This window comes from Orcinus orca, chromosome 18, assembly GCF_937001465.1.
Source record: "Orcinus orca chromosome 18, mOrcOrc1.1, whole genome shotgun sequence".
Classification (NCBI taxonomy): domain Eukaryota; kingdom Metazoa; phylum Chordata; class Mammalia; order Artiodactyla; family Delphinidae; genus Orcinus; species Orcinus orca.
The window spans coordinates 63,140,669-63,163,900 of record NC_064576.1 but is presented as its reverse complement, the minus strand read 5'-3'; the positions used below and the strand labels follow the sequence as shown (position 1 = coordinate 63,163,900).

General features: G+C 42.7%; 2 protein-coding genes across 12 annotated transcripts in view; both read right to left on the bottom strand.

The window, feature by feature from the left end:
- THSD1 (thrombospondin type 1 domain containing 1) overlaps positions 1-16,269 on the bottom strand; it is a 30,948-nt gene extending 14,679 nt beyond the window's left edge. For 2 of the 7 annotated variants that reach the window (XM_033436937.2, XM_049700943.1), the window contains exons 1-3: positions 11,541-11,856; positions 8,781-8,930; positions 4,313-5,278 (exon numbers count right to left, since the gene is read on the bottom strand). In XM_033436937.2, coding sequence (XP_033292828.2) covers positions 4,313-5,278; positions 8,781-8,838 — 1,024 coding nt within the window. In that variant the 5' untranslated portion in view covers positions 8,839-8,930; positions 11,541-11,856. The other 5 variants (XM_049700942.1, XM_033436940.2, XM_033436941.2 and 2 more) reach the window with 5 other exon arrangements.
- A 129-nt stretch (positions 16,270-16,398) lies between these two features.
- Positions 16,399-23,232, bottom strand: part of VPS36 (vacuolar protein sorting 36 homolog) — a 33,643-nt gene continuing 26,809 nt past the window's right edge. For 4 of the 5 annotated variants that reach the window (XM_004274626.3, XM_033436944.2, XM_033436945.2 and 1 more), the window contains 4 exons: positions 21,523-21,587; positions 20,892-20,976; positions 19,865-19,941; positions 16,399-19,777 (listed from right to left, as the gene is read on the bottom strand). In XM_004274626.3, coding sequence (XP_004274674.1) covers positions 19,684-19,777; positions 19,865-19,941; positions 20,892-20,976; positions 21,523-21,587 — 321 coding nt within the window. In that variant the 3' untranslated portion in view covers positions 16,399-19,683. Of the gene's footprint in view, positions 19,778-19,864; positions 19,942-20,891; positions 21,030-21,522; positions 21,588-23,232 lie in introns of those variants that run through there. The other variant, XM_049700944.1, reaches the window with a different exon arrangement.

The window sequence follows — 23,232 nt, the reverse complement described above, 5'->3', positions numbered from 1 at the left end:
TTTAATAAACATGTACTGAGTATCTATTAATGTGGCAGGTGTACAAAGCGGGCCAAATAAGGATCATAAATAGCTTCCTGGCAGCCCAAGTCAGCTTCTGTCGCCAAATGAGCTTCTCCAATCTGGGGGCATGGTGGGGGAGGGAAGAAACGTGGGGAGAAAGACCCTGAACAAGCAATGACAGAAGTGATAAATGCCATGAAAGAGGAACTAAGGATGCTGGGCCAGCGTACAGTGGGGAGTTTACCTAGTCTGGGGTTGAGGAAGAGTCATCCAGGAGACTTGGGGGACGGGTTAATGTTAACCAAGTGAAGGTGGGAGGAGGGTTGCCCAGTCTCCAGCCCATCTGTGGATGCCCATCCTCATAAGAGTGAGGTGTCAAGTGAGGTGACTGATAAGTTTTCAGCAAGGGAATAGCCTCAGCTGACCTGAATTTTCAACAGTCCCTCTCTGGCTTGCCTTGAGAGAATGAAATGGACGGAGGGAGGGAACCATGCGGTATCAGTGGAAATGGAGAAACGTGCAGAGATTGAGACAGACTTTTTAAAGAGACAAAATCCATAGGACCTAGTGATTTATTCATAGGAAGTGAAGAAGAGGAAGCCTCCTGGGTCTGGGGTTTGAACAATGAGACGAGGTGGAGTCCTGTCCTGAGGAGCAGGTTTAGGGGGTGAGATGATGAGTCCAGTTCCAGGTATGCTGCTTTTGAGGTGCCTGGGAGACATCTGGGGGGTGACAGCTATTCAGCACTTGGATGTGGGGGAGAGATACCAGCATGGAGTCACCAGCATCAGGACAGTAATCACCTAGCGAGTGTGTGAAGAGTGAAAAATGCTGAGGTTCTAGTATAGGATGCAGAAGTCCAAGCCTTAAGGGATGCGATGGGGTCATGGAACCAGCCGGCAAAGGAGACCTGGAAGGAACAGCCAGGGAGGTAGGAGGTAAACAAGGCAAGTGTAATGTCACAGAATCAAGGTCAACGAAGATACGGACTGGAAAGCATCCCCAGAGTTTGGGACCTGGAAGTCATTCGCTGGCTGCTTTAGTGAGAGCATTTGCAGGGGAGGGGTACGGGTTTGGAGTGGGTTGAAAAGTGAATGGGGGTGAGGAAATAAACCCCAAAGTACAGGTGGGTTTTTCAAGAACCGGGGCTATAAAAGGAAGACGAGAGAAACAGGTTGTGCTCTGGGGGAGAACCAGGCGATGAGGGGTGACTTTGTTTCGTGTTTAGATGAGACAATTAAGTACATTTCGAAGTTGATGGGAATGAACCAGTAAAGAAGGGACAGTTAGAGGCGGAGGAGATAGGGGAATAATGATTAACAGAAGGTTCCTGATAGAGCAGAGGGGCTGGGACCCCCAGTGGAGGGGAGGGTTGACCTTGTACTGGAGGAATGACACTGCTTCCCTGGGGACAGCAAAGGAGGGGGAGATTGTGGGATGGCTGCCTGCAGGCTTACGGATATTTTGGTGGGAGGGTGAGGGAGCTCGCACCTGATGGCTTCCTGCTGCTCTGTGTGGCAGGAGCAAGTCAGCTCAGAGAGTTAGGCAGGGGCGCGGGTGAGGTCGGAGGAGAGCAGAAGAGGGCCGCAAGAGCTTCTGTGCAGGGTAGGAGCACAGTGAGTAGCATGGTGGGCAGCACGGTGGGCCCAGGGAAGGGTGGAGGCCCGGCCTGCCCGGGTGCCGTGGGCGGCCGGCAGATGGCTGGATTCACGCAGAGCCGGGGGGTGGCTGGGTGCAATCAGAAGGACAGGGGGCAGAGGCGTTTAGGGTATTGGTCGGAGAGTGATTAAGGGGATGGGCCACGGAATCTAGGCTGGAGGCAGAGGTAAGTGCAAGCAGGGAAGTGGCCAGTGGGTGGGGAGAGAGTCAAAGGAAAGGGACTTCTAAGGAGGAGTGAGTGAATTTGGAGCAAGAAACACGTGGGGCACTGAGGCTGCTCAGAGGCTGGGGCCGTCAGGGAGCACAGGCTTAGCGGGGACGGAAATAAGAGCACGTATAAACGATCAGGACAATCCCTGCCAGATTAACCTCTTGCCAGGGCCAGGCTCGCACCCAGGAAAAGGGAAAGAAACGCAAAGAGGAGCCTGGGGCATGGATGGAATTGTAATAACCCCACTTCTTTGTGATTAGGGAGGGCGTTATGCAGAGAATTCAAAATTTAAAGAAGTTTTTAGGGGCTTCCCTGGTGGCGCAGTGGTTGGGAGTCCGCCTGCCGATGCAGGGGACACGGGTTCGTGCCCCGGTCCGGGAGGATCCCACATGCCGCGGAGCGGCTGGGCCCGTGAGCCATGGCCGCTGCGCCTGCGTGTCCGGAGCCTGTGCTCCGCAGCGGGAGAGGCCACGGCAGTGGGAGGCCCGCGTACCTCAAAAAAAAAAAAAAAAAAAAAAAAGAAGTTTTTAGAAATCTTGCTTTGAACTCTCACTAAAGAGGCTTCGTTCTTAAAATGAAGGAGGTAAGAGGAAAGAGACATGCTTGAGGACGTTCTAGAGGAAGTGAAAAGCTACTAAGTACAATTTGGGATTTAGCTTTGAATTCTGATCATACCTGCCATGGACTTGCCATATGATGTAATAACAGAATTTTTAAATACATGCAAAAGAATGAAATTAGAACATTCTCTAACACCATACACAAAAATAAACTCAAAATGGATTAAAGCCTTAAATGTAAGGCTGAATACTATAAAATTCTTAGAGGAAAGCATAGGTAGAACACTCTTTGACATAAATCGTAGCGATATCCTTTTGGATCCACCTCCTAGAGTAATGAAAATAAAAACAAAAATAAACAAAAGGGACCGAATTAAACTTAAAAGCTTTCGCACAGCAAAGGAAACCATAAACAAAACGAATAAACAACCCACAGAATGGGAGAAAATATTTGCAAACGAAGCGACCAACTCCAAACTGTACAAACAGCTCATACAGCTCAATATCAAAACACACAAACAAATCAATAAAAACTGGGCAGAAGATCTAAATAGAAATTTTCCAAAGAAGACATACAGATGGCCAAAAAGCACATGAAAAGATGCTCAACATCACTAGTTATTAGAGAACAGCAAATCAAAACTACAACGAGTTATCACCTCACACCAGTCAGAATGGCCATCATCAAAAAGTCTACAAACAATAAATGCTGAGAGGGTGTGGAGAAAAGGGACCCCTCTTGCACTGTTGGTGGGAATGTAAATTGGTACAACCACTATGGAGAACAGTATGGAAGCTTCTTAAAAAACTAAAAACAGAGCTACTATATGATCCAGCAATCCCATTCCTGGGCATATATCCAGAGAAAACCATAATTCGAAAAGATACATGCACCCCAATGTTCATGACAGCACTATTTACAGTAGCCAAGACATGGAAGCAACCTAAACGTCCATCGACAGAGGAATGGATAAAGAAGATGTGGTACATATATACAATGGAATATTACCCAGCCACAAAAAAGAATGAAATAATGCCATTCGCAGCAACATGGATGGACCTAGAGATGATCACACTAAGTGAAGTAAGTCAGGCAGAGAAAGACAAATATCATATGATATCATTTTATATGTGGAATCTAAAAAATAATACAAATGAACTTATTTACAAAACAGAAACAGATTCACAGACTTCGAAAACCAACTTAAGGTTACCAAAGGGGAAAGGTCGGGGTGGGAGAAGAATAAATTAGGAGTTTGGTATTAACATATACCTACTACTATATATAAAATAGATAATCAACAAGGACCTACTGTATAGCACAGGGAACTCTACTCAATATTCTGTAATAACCTATACGTGAAAAGAATCTGAAAAAAGAATGGAGATATATATATATATATATATGTCTAACTGACTCATTTTGCTGTATACCTGAAACTAACACAATATTGTAAATCAACTATACTCCAATATAAAATAAAAATTAAATTAACAAACAAACAAATAAAATACAATGTAATAATCGCTGACGTTTATCACTGTTTCTTACCTGAGGCACTGTGCTAAGAACTGTATACATTAATTTCACTCAATTCTTACAACTCTCTGAGGTAGATACTCTTATCATCCCCACTTTACTGATGGGGAAACTAAGACCTGGAGCAGTTAGTTAGGAGTGCGCTGGGTATGCTAACCAGTACTCTTCATTTTTCAGATAAGGATGCTAATGCCATTTGGGACATTATGGGGAGTGAACCATAAAAATGATGGTACCGTTCATAGAAAATCAAGTTCACCTAAATTCAAAATAATAATTTGATTGCATGAAGGCGCCAATTTGATTTAAAAAAATGTGCTTTAAAATCTCAATACCAACCTATATTTCTCTGAATTAGCATGCACTCCTTCTCCTTTGCAGAAAACTGGCTTCTGATTGAGACGCCAAAGTCAAAGCAGTATTTATGCCTCCCCACGTCAAACAAAGTGCAGTTGAATACTGTTCTCCTTTCTCCCAAGGTCAGACTGTTTTCAGCCAACCGGATGGTCCTTTCCCCAGGGCGTCTGGGGGCCTCCCTGAAGACAGCGATCACCCCTTGGACAAAGATGCATGGCGGGGGCAGCACCCTCACCTCCACCCCGGACTCACAGGTGAGCTCTGGCTTCATCACCAGTGCATATCCAAACTTCTGGGCCAGGTCAATGGGGCCTGTGGACGTAATGACCGAGTCCCCGCCGAGCAGCTTCAGCACCACGGTGACATAGGCTTCCGGCCCCACAGGTGCACAGCCAAACTCAACCCACTGGCCTTGAGTGAGTTCTGCCCTCTTGCTAGCCCTTATCTCCAGCGGCTGGCCCTGACTCATCCTTGCCTCCGGAAGGCTGTTGGTGAAGGTGACATCCACCAAGATGCCGGGCTTGTCCACGGGGAACAGGCACAGCGGCTGACTGGTAAAAAGGCCCACCTGGAAGGTGCCTTCAGCTGCCTTGGATGTCCTGTTCAGGTCAACATGAAAGACAGGCCATTCCACCTTCAGAAAGGCGCTCCTCTCCCACCAGGGGACCGGAGGGCTGCTGTCTGTGGCTTCCGGAGTCATCGTGAACCGGTAGTCGCCGGCCTCCTTGAAGTAGAAGCACTCAAACTCGAGGGTCCCCTGGGACTGGTTGGTCAGGAGGTATTTGGTGGTAACAGTCTGATTGGTGTTGGCCTCCAACAGCAGGACAGAGACATTCCTCAGCGTCCCATTGGCGCCATCCAAATACTGGAAATCCACAGACACTGTCCTGTTGCTTAGTGCTACATGGCCCGGTTCCCCCAGAAGGAGATATTCAGCTTCTCCAAGAACTGAAAGGAAATGGTCAGAGTAGGTTTTTAAAGGGAATATCTGAGCAGCACTATTGGTGACATCGATGGAAACAGCATTTCAGACATGAGAGAAGTTTGAACTGAGCCGAGGATGATGCAAAATGCTGCTGAGTGCTGACTCTGGGAGCTGGGTCCTGAGCTGCCTCCATTCTAAAGTGGCTCTGTTCCTTCATCTCCATTTTTCATGGTTTTGTTGAAAATAATGAATTAGTGGTAAATACTCTGAATTCACAACAGTCAACAAGGTAATACATCAGTGATGAAAACCTAATAAGCAAGAGTAACAACTGACCAGTCTCATAAAAATCCAACACTTGACTCTTCTCATTTTAGGCATATTGAAGTGTTTAGGTATTTGGGGAAAATGGATTTACAGTGAAATGAGAGAAAGCCTGATTTAAATGATACAACACGCACTGCTCTAGATTACTTAAAATGGGAGACCCTAAATATACAGTTGACCCTTGAACATGGGCTTGAACTGCACAGGCTCACTTACACACACACAAATTTTTTCAGTAGTAAGTACTACAGTACTAGACGATCTGTGGTTGGTTGAATCCGCAGATACACACAGCAGATATAGAGGAACAGCAGATACACAGGGCCGACTATAGATTATACCTGTGCAGAAGATCAGAGCCTTTAACCTTAACTTAAACCCTGTGTTGTCCAACGATCAACTGAACTTCTAAGTTACTGTTTTCTGACATTCAAGACAAGTGTTTGAGCATTTTCACCAGTAAAGGAAACAGTGCCTTTCCTTTGTATAAGGCAGAAATTTTTAGATGAATAAGAAATGTTGACATTCTATCCTGCATGGGTTATTCAAGGGATAGAGTGAACATTTATGGAATAGCTAAGCTTGTCCTTAGCAATTTTACTGACATTACAGTAACTGCTATTGGCCTAGATAGGACAGATGACTACTGGCCCACAAGTGTCACTCTGTTAGGATCAATTCTATCTTTTTTTAAAAAGAGACCCATCAGAGCAGCTGAAGTAAAGAGTGGGAAGAGCACAGACACACAAGAATCCCTGTTTCTATTTTGAACCCTATCCAAATACATATCAAAGGAGACAGAGTTTGGCAATGCAACAATCAGCTGGCCTGTGACTAGGGTAAGAAACATTCTAGATTTAAGGAACTGCAGTGCCCTTTGGTTTGAAAAACAACATGTGTAAGTATGAATTTATGAGTCTTCTTATATATACATGATAATATAACATAATATTATATTAATATAATAATAATAATAATGTGTACATATCATATATGTCCAAAGGACAATATGCTGTCTGGGCTGGTAGTCTTTAAATATACTCAGTCAGTGATTATTCGATGATTCACTTTGATGGACAGCAGAAACCAATACAACGTTGTAAATCAACTATACTCCAATAAAAATTTTTAAAAATAGACTATTCAAAGATATAAAAAAATGATTATTAGAATCAGCACATGAAAATACTGGCACATAAAGGTTTGTTTTAATTAGCTCAGCACTTCACCCATTTCTTATTTAACATGAGGTGAAATAAAATATATAAAACTTGGATAGACCTGAAGCTTAATCAGCACTTGCTTGAAAACCTTAATAGGATAAAGTTGTTTTTTTTTTTTTTTTTTTCATTTTAGTCAGTACAGAAATTGAGGGACACTCCCTTTTGGATGGAGACAACTCATCCAAAGGCGGCTGCTTTCGGTGCAGCTTGTGTGCTAGTTCAGAGTGGACCTGATACTTTTTTGTGAACAGGTGGCTGAAGAGCTTCCAGTACTCACAGTAGCCCAGGAAGGACTGCTGAGAACAAAGGACCGAGAACAAAGCTCATATTCATTTGAATCTGATGGGGCAGAATGGTTCTGTGATGCATTTTAAGAGAGGCACACCGCACTTAGTTAACTAATGAATTGTCAGTGACAGGGACAACGATGAGGCAGATCAGATTCTGATTTGACGGGCAGCCTGTCGATGAAAGAGACACACATGGCCCTTTGGAAACCGAGGAAACAGACGCAACGGATGGGTTCCAACAGCAGCAGAAAGGAGGTGTGTACTGAAGAGGGAACTTGCTGCTTTACTCTCAAACTCTTGCTTTTACAGGCAAGAATACACTCTCATTTAGAAAACTACAATTTGGTTGTACCACATCCTGACTACTACAGTACAGTTTTCTCCATTCTTTCATTTCCTCTCTCCCCAAATTCCTTTATTGTATTTAAAGGAACTGGTGTCTCAATATAAGCATGTTGCTTTAAAAAAGCAAAAACACTAACTGGTAATGGTATATTTTGATCAAAGTCAAATGGAGAAGAAAAAAAAAATCCAGGTCTATGAAAATACCTCCTTTTCCAGTAGTAGCCTTTGTACTCAACTTGTATGCTCTATTTTATGCTCAATCAACTTTTATTTTTATATTGCAGTAAGATAACCTGCTCTCAACAATAACAAATGTCCTTGCAGACTGTTTAAATGGAAATTTTTGATGTCTTTATCATTATGAAACAAAGCAAGCTTTTATAATTTTTTGAATGAGGCTGTTACATATAGAGCAACCTATTTTTAAGTAGGGATAAAGGACTTTAAAAGAAATGATCCCAGATTGGTTTTCTGCAAGTCAAGTGTCTTCTTGTTTAAATAAACTTTTAAAAAATAAAAGACTGAGGGAGGAGACTCACTGGACAAAAGTAACAGTACACACTCTGGTCCATCCAACCGATATTACATGAGCCAGGATTCTCTGTCTCTTGAATAATAATTTCTTCATCAATTTGAAAACAGTTTCCACTCTCATACCACCAACTGCTTAGATGTCTGAAATACTTGGAAATCATCAAAAGAAAACTGGTGGGTATTATATGGTTGAATCTACTGGTTCAGTAGTTGCATAAAACTCTCTGAGAAATGAATTTTTAGTTGAATCAAGATGAATGAAGAAAACTAACATTAAGCACCTACTATGTGCTCAGACATTCAGGTATTTCACATTCTTGAGTTTATCTTATCATCATAACAGCCCTCTCAATATTGCTGCTGGTACAGAAAGAGATTTAGAAACTAGACAAAGGCACACAACTGGTAAGGATTGAAATTCAGATTTGTTCCAAAGGTATTCCAGCAGCAAACTCTCTTGTCAAGTGAAATCTCATGTAGAACCCCAATATATAAAACATCACTTCCTGTGTGTGTGAGTGAAGTTTAAACATATAATACTGAAATACTAGGAAATCAATCAAAGAGAACTGAGGGCAACATGCTTGTCTCCAATTTGTGAAATGAGTGTATTTAAAGTGAAATTTGAAATAATAACGCAGAACCTTAAGAGAACCCAGGGTTGCAAGAATCACAGTTTAAAAGGCACTGCAGTGTAGTCCCTGCCCTACCTCCTTCATGTAGGGGCATCGACATCCATGCATTTATAAACCCTCCATTTATGTTTCTTCATTGGTACCCACAGCATAAGTACACGCAACACTCACCGTAGTCACAGAGCACCACCAACAATAGATTTGAAAAGTCTTTCAACATTTGTTTCATTCTGATCAGCAAAATCCCAGGTCTTTGGTCTCCTCATGTCCTTCCTCACATCCAAATGGTGAATTTTTCTTCAAAAACACCTGCAATTAGAACTTCAAAAAGACGTTGGCTCTGTTCAGTGTGATTCATAAAATAGTAATCCTGAGATGACAAAACCATTCTAAGAAGTCAAACTGCCTAGTTAATACTGAAAAGAAAACAGCAAGGACATTACTGTTCCCCCAGGGAAATGATCTGTAATTTACATGTCCTTTCCTTCCATTATAGCTCACCTGCTAAGAACTTTCAGGTCTGCCCAACACCAAGACTATCTGCAAAACACCGCGTCTCTTACCTTTCTAGCACATCCTTAAGTGGAGAGTTGGTTGTTCTCTGCTTAATTTCATCAAAGCTCCTTGCCAACCTGGATAATATTATATCTTCACATATTTATGTGCTTGGCATAGTTAATATGCCAGTTAATCGACTGACTAAAATTTTGCCAAACTTTCGTTTTGCATCGTGCTGTGTAGACCTGCCTTGCTTCCACAAATGGGTTTATGAACACTGTCCTTCTTGCACAATTGGTGTGTTCTCTGGATTGCTTCATTTCTGAATGCCTAGGAGCTATATCAAAACTATCAAACCTTTAAAAAAATATATACCCAGATTATTGCAATTAAATGTGAACTCCAGGTGGTCCAGACTTCCCTTGGTTAGGGCACTCTAAAGGGAAAACAAGTAACAGCTATCATCTTTGTCAGCCTTCCAGTACTTGTTGCTGCTGGCTGGCATGCCATCAGGAGATGGGTGATTTCATGCAGCAATCTTCCCAGACCACCTAGGAGGGCAGGGAAGGCCTTGATGGCCTGTGGTTCAGAATGATTTGTGGGAAGAGGCACTTATTTTGATATAAACAGACTATTAGACAACAGAATAAGATGCGGGGCATTTAAGAGCCAGTATTTTTCATACCTGAGTCTTAGGAAACTTGAGTCTAGGAAACTATGGGGTACTAAACATAAAACAAATATATATTTTCTTAATGTTTACATTCCCCTCCATTATGCAGTTAATCTGTTTTTAATAAGTATATTATATTCCAAATATACGTACGTCATATCCCTTCGGATAAGACAGAAATTAAGGGAATTAAGAGGACTGACTGAAATAATCAAAAATTCAATGGAAAGGAAATTGGTGTGTCTCTATTAGCTTTCTTTCTGTAGGAGTTGGTTGAGCAAAGGAAATGCTGTACTTCCTCAAAGAGAAGCAGAGATAGGAAGTATAATCATGCAGATGATTAAGGCTCCCACCCTCCCCAACAAAAAAAAAAAGAAAATTCAGTTTTGTTGGAATTAGGCATGGATTTGACCCAATCGTTTCCTTGAATATGAATTGGGAAACCTGACCAAAGACAGCAGGTGAGCATCATCGTATCTCCCAGGCAAGTGTGGGCACTTAGGGCAATTAAAATGCTTCCTTTTAGTCACTGCTACTCAGTAATTGAAGTAAGGAGAAACAAGCTATCCCTGGCCCCCAAAAGTTGTACTGGCTTCTCCCAAATTGCTTGCTTCCCCATGACAACCATTTTTTAAAGAAGTTCTTAATCACAACTGATTTTGTGTTTATAACACATTTTCTTTCTTATGAAAAAGACTAGTAAAACAGAATAGTGTCATAATCTATATTTAGAGCTGGATGGAAATGGAATTACAAGATAATCCAGGCTACCTGAAAACAGGCTGCTTTATTTTATAAGCCATAATATGGTTTACATAATATGGATTTTTTTTTAATGCTGTCAAGCTTTTGAAAATTAATGCTGATTTTTTTTTTCACTAGCTCAACCACTAATTTGAAGATGTTAACAGAGCATCCCAGAATGGAATGGAATGCCGGGTAAAAAATCACTACGTTTCTGTTGTTGTTTTAAAGAAAACAGCATGCTTCTTTAATTTTTTTTAAACCTTGCTTATTTTCTTCCAACACGTGTTCCCAATACCACAACTGGCTACTTACAATGTTTAGCTTGAGAATCATTTTGAGAAAATAGGAACTTAGGTATACTTTATACACATTTTTTTAAAACTTCCATATAGCATTCACACCCATAAACGTTTATAGACAAATTCTAAATGTATCAGCTAGAGGGTAGGAGGAAGTTGTGAATATTCTCAGTGGCTAAGGGCACCACGCTAAGCTCAGATCTCATGTTTTTGCTGAAATCGGTTAAGATACACGCTTCTGTATCCCCTATAGTGTCTTCAGAGCTACAGAAAAAGAAACTGAATTATGCTAAACACCATGGGACCAATGATTTATGAAAGAATAAAAGGAAAAACAAAAAGAAGCAAAGTGATCTTGTCCGTTCTGACAAACATGCACATGCTCGAGTGTATATCTAATAGTAATATTTATTAGGAGGAAATCGCTAATTCCAAAACGGCTCGTGTAAACGGGCTGTATTTATATATTCGGGCCAATCGGCGAATATACGCCTGGTCCCACGGGCTGGATGCTGCTTCCCCACATCTACTCAGCTGTGCACTCCCCACATCTACTCAGCTTTCGCCAGGCCTGCGAGTCAAGTTTACGCTTGGAAATCTAAGGCTGCCGGTGTCCCCCAGCACAACATCTCTTAAAATGAGGACCGTTTTGCAAGGCACATATCTCATACTGCTTGCATCCCAGTAAGGATTTCTTTATGGAAAGAAGCAAACCTGTTCTGAAACGCAGAGTCTCCCAGAAGCTGTTCTTCAAGGGTTCCAACTATTCGGACTCAACACCCATCGATCTACGGTCAGCCTCAGACACTCGGCCACACCTGCGCCAGGAGAGCGCCGAGTTCAGGTTGAAGTCGGGACTCAGAGATGCGGAGACGACACTTTTTAACGCGTGTCCCTGGGGGCTGAGCACCAAGGAGCGAGGGAAGGGGACCGGGTGCGTGGAGAGAACGGTCCCGTCCACCAGTGCTTTCCGGCGGCGGGGAGGGTGGGGCGGAAGGGTCCCGGGAGCCGCCGGGGACCCCGCGGCGGGAGCTCCCGCCGGGTTGCTTCCGGAACGCTCTTCTTACCTCTGGGACCGGCGGGCGAGGTGGCGAGGTGGCGAGGTAGGCGAGTGGCCTGGGCCGCGATGAGGCAGCGTACCGAGCATCCCGCGTCCCGGGACTGCGCCCCCGGCCCCCGCGCGCCGCTCCCGCAGCCCCGCCCGGGTCCGCCCCCGACGGCGCGAGGAGGGCGGCACCCGGCGGGCGGGGGTGGGGGGTGCTCCGGGAGCCTGCGACGGCCGCCCCGCCCGCCCTGGGCAGCGCATCCTTCCCTGCCCGCGCCCGGCTGGCCCGCTACTGGACGGGAAACCCGGCAGGAAACGCGCGGCCGGGGAGGGCCCGCGGGGAGGGGACGCGGATGCCAGCCGCGCACACCCACCGCCCGCAGGCGGGAGCCGGGTTTAAGGGCGAGCCGGCATTCTCCCGGCATTTCCGATCCATCACTTCTCCCCCCTCCGCCCCCGTGTCATTGTCTTCTGGGGGACCACAAGTCAGGCATGGAAGTGGTATAACAGGTGGGCTGTAAACTTTGTTTCCCGAATGTCACTGAAGAGGTTCAAAAGAGAACAGTTCAGGTAAAGTGCATCTTCGTTTTTCTTTCTCAGGAGCCAGAAGTGGTTATTTAATGTAACATAGTTTTAAAACTCTAATCCAGAAGTGTTAAAGTTGTGTTTTTAAAAGAATACGAGAGAATAGAGTTCCACCTTAGCAGCCGTGCTTGTTTTTGAATAGGCTGCAAAGTGCAATACAGTTTACCATTAACATACCAATGTGTGGGAACAGAAATCGTAGCACAGATTTGGTGGCCCCTGAGGAGCAGGTGATTGGAAAGAGGCCCCAGGAAACTTTGGAAGACGATAGATACATTCTATCGGTTGGGGTGTGAATCACATGGATTTATTACGCATTTGTCAAAACATCCAACTTAAGATCTGTGTATTTCACTGCTTGTAAATTTCACCTCAGTTTTTAACTCTTAGAAGTAGATCGTTTGCAGGTCCTTGAATCTATTAATCTTTTAAAAGTAGCACAAGTATTCAATTATCAGAGCTATCAGAGTTTACCAGAGGTACCAAATTTGCAAAGTACCCATCTTGTCAAATAATGCTAGCAGTACTAATTAAATCCAGCCAAAGTTTCAAAAAAGGCTTTAAGGTGTGGACTGAAAAGAGTACACAACGTTAGAGTTGTGAGTTAAGTTTTATTTGGAGCAAAATGAGGACTAAAGCCCAGGATACACCTCTCAGATAGCCCTGAAGAAGTGCTCTGGTGGGAGGTCAGTGTATGTGTGATTTGTGTGAAGGGGGGATGGGAGGTCAGTGTATGTGTGATTTGTGTGAAGGGGGGATGCTGCAACCGAGCACACATTTTGGCAGAGGCCTGCTGCTAGTCACAGGAAGGATGCTCCTCGTCACACAGATGTCTCTGTTAATGATTTTAGTGCTTTTCTGGATATCAGATGCAAGCAACTGGGCTCATAAAATCTTCTCCTGAAAATATCTAACTATCTGATGCCTGTTCTGCCAGTTTTTTCCAGGGCACAGAGTGCCTCGTTCCTGATCTCCACCCTGAACTCCTTTCAGGGTATGTTGAAGGTCAGTGACTGCCGGGGCTAGTGACCTAATCGTTGTAGAGACAGGTGGCAAGTGACAATTTTTAGTTGGCAAAGGTCATCATCCAATTTCACGGTCAGAATTATCTAGTCCAACATCTATTACTCAAGTTAGAACTCTTTTTGAATACAGGCTCTGCCATTTTTGGTTTTGAAAGCAAAAGCTCATTTTAAGAGTGGGAGTTAGACACAGCTGAGATTAAGTCCAGCCCTGCCTCTGTAACCTTGGGCAAATACTTAATCCCTCCTTTCCTCCACTGTCAAAGGCATCTAATAATAGTTATATTGAAGTTTTGTGGTGACTGAGTGAAACGTATAGAAAGCAACTTGCTCAGTGTTGATCTTTCAGGCACACACTCTTCCTAGAAACCCAAGTGCAAGTGCCTAAATCCAGGTGCAAATGCACAGATCAATGTGCTTGGTCATTTTTTAAATAAGAGCTTTATTGAGATGCTTGGTCATTATTGCTTTAATTAGAATACTTGCCAAACTGTATTACTGTTTACTGGACAGTTAAGATAGTTTAATCCTTTCTAAAAGAAGGCAAAACCCTCTTGCACTGTTGGTGGGAATGTAAATTGATACAGCCACTATGGAGAACAGTATGGAGGTCCCTTAAAAAACTAAAAATAGAACTACCATATGACCCAGCAATCCCACTACTGGGCATATACCCAGAGAAAACCATAATTCAAAAAGAGTCATGTACCACAATAATCATTGCAGCACTATTTACAATAGCCAGGACATGGAAGCAACCTAAGTGTCCATCGACAGATGAATGGATAAAGAAGATGTGGCACATATATACAATGGAATATTACTCGGCCATAAAAAGAAACGAAATTGAGTTGTAGTGAGGTGGATGGACCTAGAGTCTGTCACACAGAGTGAAGTCAGAAAGAGAAAAACAAATACCGTATGCTAACACATATATATGGAATCTAAAAAAAAATAAAAGTGGGGCTTCCCTGGTGGCGCAGTGGTTGAGAGTTTGCCTGCTAATGCAGGGGACACGGGTTCGAGCCCTGGTCTGGGAAGATCCCACATACCACAGAGCAACTAGGCCCGTGAGCCACAACTACTGAGCCTGTGCGTCTGGAGCCTGTGCTCCGCAACAAGAGAGGCCACGATAGTGAGAGGCCCGCGCACCGCGATGAAGAGTGCCCCCCGCTTTCCACAACTAGAGAAAGCCCTCACACAGAAACGAAGACCCAACACAGTAAAAATAAATTAATTAATAAACTCCTACCCCCAACATCTTCTTTAAAAAAAATAATAAATAAAAGTGGTTCTGAAGAACCTAAGGGCAGGACAGGAATAAAGACGCAGATGTAGAGAATGGACTTGAGGACACGGGGAGGGGGAAGCGTAAGCTGAGATGAAGTGAGAGAGTGGCACTGACATATATACACGCGACCAAATGTAAAATAGATGGCTAGTGGGAAGCAGCTGCATAGCACAGAGAGATCAGCTCTGTGCTTTGTGTCCACCTAGAGGGGTGGGAGGGAGACGCAAGAGGGAGGGGGATATGGGGATATATGTATATGTATAGCTGATTCACTTTGTTATACAGCAGTAACTAACACAACAATGTAATGCAATTATACTCCAATAAAGATGTTTAAAAAATATTTTTAAATAAAATAAAAGAAGGCAACATAGATGTGAAGAAAAAAGCTTTCAAAAGAACAGTGGTACTGTCTTGGCTGTATTGAACTAAAACAAGCTGGCTGACAAGATATCTTGAGTTCTTTTTCTGAGTGAGCGACTGGTCTAAGGGTCTTTTGCAAATTGTGTAAAATGTATTCACTATATCAATACACCCTTTAAATAAATGGGGAAATGTTTTTCCCCCTAGATAATACTCTGAGAGACAAGCTTTAACTGACTCGTGATTATCGGGACACAGGGAGGAACACGAATGACTCAGTTTTCACACTGTGATAACAAGATGTTACATGTGTGTTAACCTGACTTTTCTGGAGTGCTTCCCACATCATGGATATGGCCCATGCATGGAATCTGAGTTAAGACAGTGTATCTCAGACAGGCTGAGCCCGGACAAGTCTGGATAAGAAAGCCTTTCGGGAAGAGGGTAAAGGATACAGACTTAGGTTTCAGACTCAACTCATGACACATTATAATTCAAAAACCACTCGATTTAGTTAATGCTTAACTAGGAATCTACCATGTACAATCACTGACCTAGGCCAGTGGGAAGTCCAAAGAAGTGTTATATGATATTCCTTGAACTTAAAGAAACCCAATTTCTCTTGTTTTCTTACGGCATTAAGATAACAATTAGAGACATGGCAAAAGACAGTCAAGTATATGGGAGAGACAATAACTCTTAATGGAGTTTAGGAATAGCAGAGTTGTGTACTGGAAACAGATTTTTCCAGAACAGGTGGGATTGAGCAAAGTTTGATTTTGATTATTGGGGGTGGGGGTGGGTGGATGGGAGGAAATAACAAAGGGAAGTCTGGACAAGGACAATGTGCCCCAGGTGCAGGAAGGGACAGACCTCCTGTTGCTCTCTGACCCAATGCCTGCCCCTGACCATCTCTGGGTTCTTGTGAAACTAGTGTACCAGCTTCTCCTCTCCCATGAGGCCTTCCCAGACCCTCCTCCGTCAGAACTGAAGACCTCTTCCTCCGTCCTCCAAGCATGGTACCTGTGCCCCTTCCACGGCACACACTTCGTCTCATCATCAACTAAGGTTGCTATGTGTCTATTTCCCAACAAGGCCATCCTCTTAAAGGCAGGGGCCACATCTTATTCACTTCTGTATCCCCCAGTGGCCCTGTTCCTCACACAAAGTCGACAGGTATTCAAAAACGTTTCTTTGTATTGAATTGAATGGGAGATAAAGTAGGGTAAAGTGAAGCCAAATGATAAATAGGCATACACGTTGGAGGTCATTCATTCGGTAGACGTTTATTGAATGCTTACCGTGTGTCAGGCCTCGCTCTAGGCTCTGAGGACACATCCATGAACAAAACAGATAAAAATCTCTGCCCCTGTGGAGCTTACACTTACGATCTATCATAAGGGATGGGATTAGCAATACATTTACATAAATGCAACCATACCTATCAGCAAAGTGAAAAAAAGAAACATTTAAATAGTTTTAATTATGGGTACTACAAAAGTCTACTGTTGATATGTAGTTTTCATTATATATTTTACTTACTATATTCATAAATATTCATACCCATGTATCACCCTACAGGCATTCGAATTGTAAGATTATATAGATTTTCAAGGATCATTCTGAGCATGCTCGATTCCATCCATAGCACAGCCCTTAAAACCCACCCACCTTCTGAGCTGTGACTCTGTCGTACCACAGTGGAAACTCTGAGACTCTCGGGCAAAGGAGAACCATTTTAAGTATTTGAGCATGAGAATGATGACATGATAAATGCTGGTCGGCTTAGTCTGGTAACAGGGAAGAAGAGACAGTACACGCACACAGATACACACAGTCAGTCGACAGTGGAATTCACATCAAGAATTAAAAATAAAATGTTTGTGAGCCATTTCCCATTCTTTTAAAACAACTAAACTAGTAGGAGCTTGAGGTCATAAATGTTTATAATGAACTCTTGATTATAAAATCTAAAAGAAAAAATCTTAACACATGGGCTTATTCTGACTAAAGGGTTATCATTTTCATATATTTTCCAAAGAGTATTTAAAAAGAACACCAAGTTTAGAAAAACTCGTTTTTAAATTTTGCGATAATTGCAAAATGACTGGTATATATTAATACCAATCATTTAACCCTGAAAACATTCTTCACTTGTACAGTGTAAAAAAATTTTTGACAGTATGTGGCTAGAAATATTCTATTACCATAAAGCTACAAACAGATTTATGCTCCTAAGAGCAAAGTTAGAAAAGCAAAAATAATATTATAATAGTGATAAGCACCAAGACAGAACTTTTTTGCACTTAGGGCCTGATTGGTTGTATTTAAACATAACCCCTACCAACAAAGGACCAAAATGACACCTTATTTGGCAAAAACACAGAAAAAAAAAAAGGATAAAAATACACATATAGAGGTCTGGAAACTGAAGAATGCCCACTTTAAAACAATAAAATCGTTCATACCTGTTTTTTAACTAATGTGACATTTGCAAAATATATCCCATGTCACTTTTCTTCCTCTTTAGTTCACTTTATACAATTCAGACGGCTCCATTTTTGTTCATGTGTTGTCACACTAGTGTAAATAAATATTCTGAGTTATAGGAGTTTGCTGTAATGAATTCAGACCATTAGAGCCAGACCCAGTAGCTCAAACAATCTTAGTTGCAACTCATTCCAACTAGTGAAACAGATTATTCATCTGTGTAGTTTTAAAAAGCCTTAGGCAGATGAGATATCGCGTGTATGAGATATCGTGTGTGTGTGTGTGTGTGTGTGTGTGTGTGTGTGTGTGTGTGTATGCATACAAGTTTGCCAGGGCAGTGTGAGAGTGAGTGCATCCCAGAGAGAGGAGTGATATACAAACAACCGTAACAATGGCCCGAAAGGCTTAGGTAGCCAGACACTGAATTTCCCCCCAAAGAAACCTGAGGCTGAGCGATGGGGGAATTAAGGGATCTGTCATCACAACGTGGAATCAGTGACACGTTCGGAAAACAAAGACTAAGGCAGGATGCCTCGGCCACAACATTCCCGTGACACTGGAGGATGCAGAGCAGTGACAGGGATCAGGGACTGACTCTGGCTGCACTGGCAGGGACTCCCTGGGTTCGCAGCTGAGGATCCCTGGACCTTCCCCAAAGGGCATTTGCAGAGGCCCCAGCACTGGCCTTCCACCTCTCTCAGCGAGGACATCTCAGGGGTCCCAGGGTCTGAGCTTGGGTATCCCCACCTCCCGGTCTTAAAGGTTCTCTCAGTACAGATACTATCCCTTCTAGATGCTTGGCCAAAACCCATCACTACCTTCCACTGCCAATTCAGTCTTAGAAAGGGGTTCTCCTCCTGTCCCTTTGGGGTCCCTGAGTTTGAGGTAATGCCAACATACCGTACGCTACGTAGCAGTAACAAAGTCAGGCAGTCCACTGGAAAACTCAAGCAATCTAGATTCAATATATTAGCCTGTTTTTGTTATCTCAGTAATACTTTTTAGTGAGACAGTTTCTCCACACAACTTAGAATGTGTGGGGTAAAGGAAAAAAATATTGCTAGAATATGATAGAAAGATTTTAAAAATTCAGCATTGAAACTCCTTCTTTAGGGAAGGAAAAGGAGACATATTATGTTCCCACTCTGTATTTTCCATCCTTGGCTTTGAGGTACAAGAGCACCAAGGTTCCTGTAAAGTGAGTTAAAGGTCCTGCCAGTCCCTCTACCCACACAACAATCCTAGGGAAATCCTGAACCGTCTACTTTCCAAATCTGTAACCATATCTCTAGGCATGTCTATACAGCTCGTTCATTCACTTTCAAAATCTACAGCATTTTTGAAACAAAATGACATAGTTGCATTCTTTAAATGCCAGCCATGAAATCATCACTTAAAAAAAAAGAAAAGAAACTCGTCAGATTATGTAGACGTAAGTCAAATAAAATTCTCTCTTTTTTTTAAGGTGCTTTATTTGGTCTGCTGAAGACATGCCTATGGCTGCTTCTAAAAGCCCTTAGGAAGAGCCTCAGATGATACCCTGCAGTTGGATATTCTGCTCCAATGTCATCGGTTCTTAAACTACACTGTAGGTATAAACTGTTTCATGAAAAACCCCCAAAATGTGCACACTAAATGCAGAGAAAAACTTCATTTATAATTCAGGTGAATTTCAGTCACACCAAAATAATGATCTAACCTGTCCAAACATGCAACTTCTCTCTTTCTTCCCCCATGAACTAAATTCTCTTCTTTCAAAAATGGTCAGATTTGAAGATCAAGTTAAAATCCACCATATTTCAAGTTAAACTCAGAGGGTTTCTATACAACTGTAGCATGATTTCAAATTCATATTGGCATTCATCTTTCTATATTTTCCTGTATTTATCCTAAAGAAACTTCCTGGATCATAATATTTAGGGAGAAATTAAAAGGGTTTTATATTATACTGTGAAGTTCCAGTAAATTCTTGGTTTATCAGGGTTTACCCTTAGCTCAATGTCATACAACCTCTACATGATGCAAGTATCCCGGTAACAAGTTATTTCAAATACAAAACTCTTAGCTCTGTGTCATAAATAAATTTGGGTAAAACCGCAAGCCTTCCACTGAGTCATCTCGGCAAAGATGGCCCATCTTCTCGGCAAGAAGCAACCTAGGAGTCAAGGGATAAAAACACCATCATCCACCCATTCAGAAACACAAATGATAGTTGTAAGTGACAAGCAAAGCCCTTGCTTACCTTTCTTTAGCCAGGAGGACAGACATTCCCACAAGCTTAGCAAACTCTTCTGATGTTAGAGATCCCTTTTCTGAAACCTAACAGAAACACACAGCAGGAAAAAATGTGATCATTTAGGCCACCTAGGTACTAACCTGGGGGTACTATCTACCAGTATACTTGGGAAATAATTTACTGAATTTTCTACTAAACTCCAAAGACTGTTCACTCTAGAACTAAATCTTCTTCACTAATGCTTAAGTCTACAAAAGTTGAAGAACCCAGAACAAACACGGTGAAGGCTAAAACATCATGAAACCCTATATAATATAATAAAGGCACTATACTAATGCCTAAAAAGAACTATTCCACAGTCTGAAAAGGAACATATAACAAATTCTAACTGAGTGCATAGTACATGCGCCACTGAAGGACCGTTATACATAGGATTAGTTTTAAATATGTGATAGAAGTATCTATAGCCTTGGGACTTTCATCGAGTTTAAAATAAGAAGTATAATAACTGCGAGTTATTCAAATTATACAGGCTCACCACAGAAGCTATGAGGCGATAATATTTCAAGGATCCTAAAGAGTAATAGCAGTTTGCCCAGTAAAACCCATCTAAACTACACTTGCTTTCCGTATATTTTGAAGCAATTCTTTCACAAAACAATTTGTAGGGTAATGCAGCTTATGTGGGTAATACTGAAAGAAAAACTTCAATCATGGATAACACTGATTTACAAAGTTCAAAACATATTTTCAAGACTGAGTTTCAAACAGAAAGAAAGCAAGCACCTCACTCATTCTAACTCCCCTTACTCACAAGATGTTATGAGTGTTGGCAAGTTTCAAGGCGCTTTCAAAGTATAAATGTGATGAACAGTTATTCATAGTTAATGAGAAACCATTTTCAATTGGGTCTGTGAATATTACTTGTCAGTAAAGTTGAATTTAAAAGGAAATCCTGTTTCTCAAGTTGCTAAGCATTGGGGTCTTCTGTGGCAAGGTCTAACAACGGAGGGAGGAAACCGGGTCCCCATACCGTCTCCAAGGCTGAGGCCACTGTTTCCTCCTCCTTGTGGGACTGTAGTTCAATTACCATGACGCCGCTGTCAAACACACGTAGCCTAAAAATCACAGACGGGAGGACAAAGCCGTGAATATCTGGGATCTCGGGCCCCTGAGGAAGTGCAAATATTTTTTACTTTCATTTATGCCAGGACTGAGGGCAATATTAACACAAAAGAACATTTGAAATACAATGACCACGGGTAACTAAGGCCTAATTAAAAAGCTCATGAATAAACAGTTAATGAAGTTCTGAACTATAATCTACATGCTAAATAAACTATGCCTGTCTACTTTTTGTTAAGGGCAGAGGGACTGGTCACTGTGACCGCATGGGAGGAGCCCACATTCTCACCTCCTGCCCCAGCGGCAAGAGGCCCACTACCAGCCCCTGAGGCCCCGCACAGCCCTGATAAGGATGGAAGCCGGGTTGACAGAGGTGTCCGTGGTGCCAGGTGAATTCTGCCCATGTGTGATATAACCTTCAAGAGGGGCAATATATATGCTGGTTCACCACGCAGGATGGCAGACCTGCAGGGCTGTCCTGTCTACTCAGGGTGGAATCGTGCCTATAGTTGGCAAACTTCCTGCAGAGGTTCTTTTACCTGAGAGGTAATTTCAGCTCTTCCAGCATCTTGCATGCATTCACTAAATCTTCTGGTGAGAGCAACTGGTGGGGAAAAAAAATCCAGTTTACCAGTTTACACTGCAAATTAATAGAGCGATGCTATATAATTATAACGACCACTAAAACAGAAGAGGATATTGTAAAATTATCATGTATCAAGGATTTTAGGTGGCTTAGTCACTACAAGGCAAATAGGATTAACAAAGAAGCAAAAGACTTCTTTTCATTAAAGCAGTACTATCCATAGAAATATAATACAAGTCACGTACGTAATTTAAAATCTTCTAGTAGCCACATTAAAAGAAAATAAACAGGCGAAATTCATTTTAATACATATATTTTATTCAACCTAATAGATGCTAAAGTTCACCATATAATTGATATAAAAAATCATTAATGAGCTAATTAACACTTCTTTATTCTGTACTAAGTCTTCTAAATCCCGTGTGTAATTTATGCTTACAGCACATCTCAATTTGGACTAACTACATTTCAAGTTCACAGTCATCACATGTAGCTAGGTAGAGGCTACCCTTCCAGACCACATGGGCTTGAAGAATCGGTCCTGCGTGGTGGTGACCAGCACAGGTGTCAGTCACACAGAATGGTTCTGGAGCCAGCCCAGCCTGGGTCCCAGTCCCTGTTTAAAACACTGTCTCCAAGTGCAGCTGTGGTCAAGTTACTTAATCTTTCTAAGCCTTAATGTCCTCATCCCCTAATCATCCCCTAAATGGGGACAGTAAAAGTAGCTACCTCACTGAGTTACTGGGAGGATAAATGGATAACACGTGCAGAGTGATGGTAAGTATCCACTGGTGGCGGTTATGATGACTTTAAAATAAAAATGCAGAACAGAGGCTTAACCCGTGAGACCGGGGTGAGCGCTGGAGAGATGTGTGTGAGTTGTCTGCGTGGAGGTGACTGCTGACACCACAAAACTGTGTTCTACTTCAAGGGCACAGAGAGTGCACAGACAGACCCTTGGAGGCCAAAGACAGCTAGCTGGGTGTTGAACAGGCAGTGAGAGCTGAAGTATAGCCACTGCTGATTCTGAGCCAAAGAGGCAGGGCGGCTTTCTTTCTGTATTACCTACAGGCAACCTGAGTCCAACCAGGTTCACTCAAAACAGTTAACTATCACAGAGAAAGGGCATCAGGCACAATCTTGTTCATCACAATACAAACACAGACTCTCAGAGCTTTAAGGTATCATTCGGTCCAAACCCTATTTTATTTTATTTTTTTATTTTTATTTTTTTTTGCAGTACGCGGGTCCCTGACCACTGCAGCCCCTCCCGCCGCGGAGCACAGGCTCCGGACGCGCAATCCCAGCGGCCACGGGCCACGGGCCCAGCTGCTCCGCGGCACGCGGGATCCTCCTGGACCGGGGCACGAACCCATGCCCCCCACATCGGCAGGCGGACCCCCAACCACTGCGCCACCAGGGAAGCCGCAAACCCTATTTTAAAGGTAAAAAAACCCCTGAGCTTCAGAGAGGTTAAGGAAGCTACTCAAGGGCATTCAGCAAAACCAGGAACAGAATTTATCTCCTAGATCCCAGGGCAGTATTCTTTTCACTGCGCCACACTGCTTCTCAAAATAGTTTTGATATTCACAACCCTTCCTCAAATTGTATTCACTGTAGGGGAATTTGTATTGTATCAAGTCTATATTTAGCTAAAAGAATA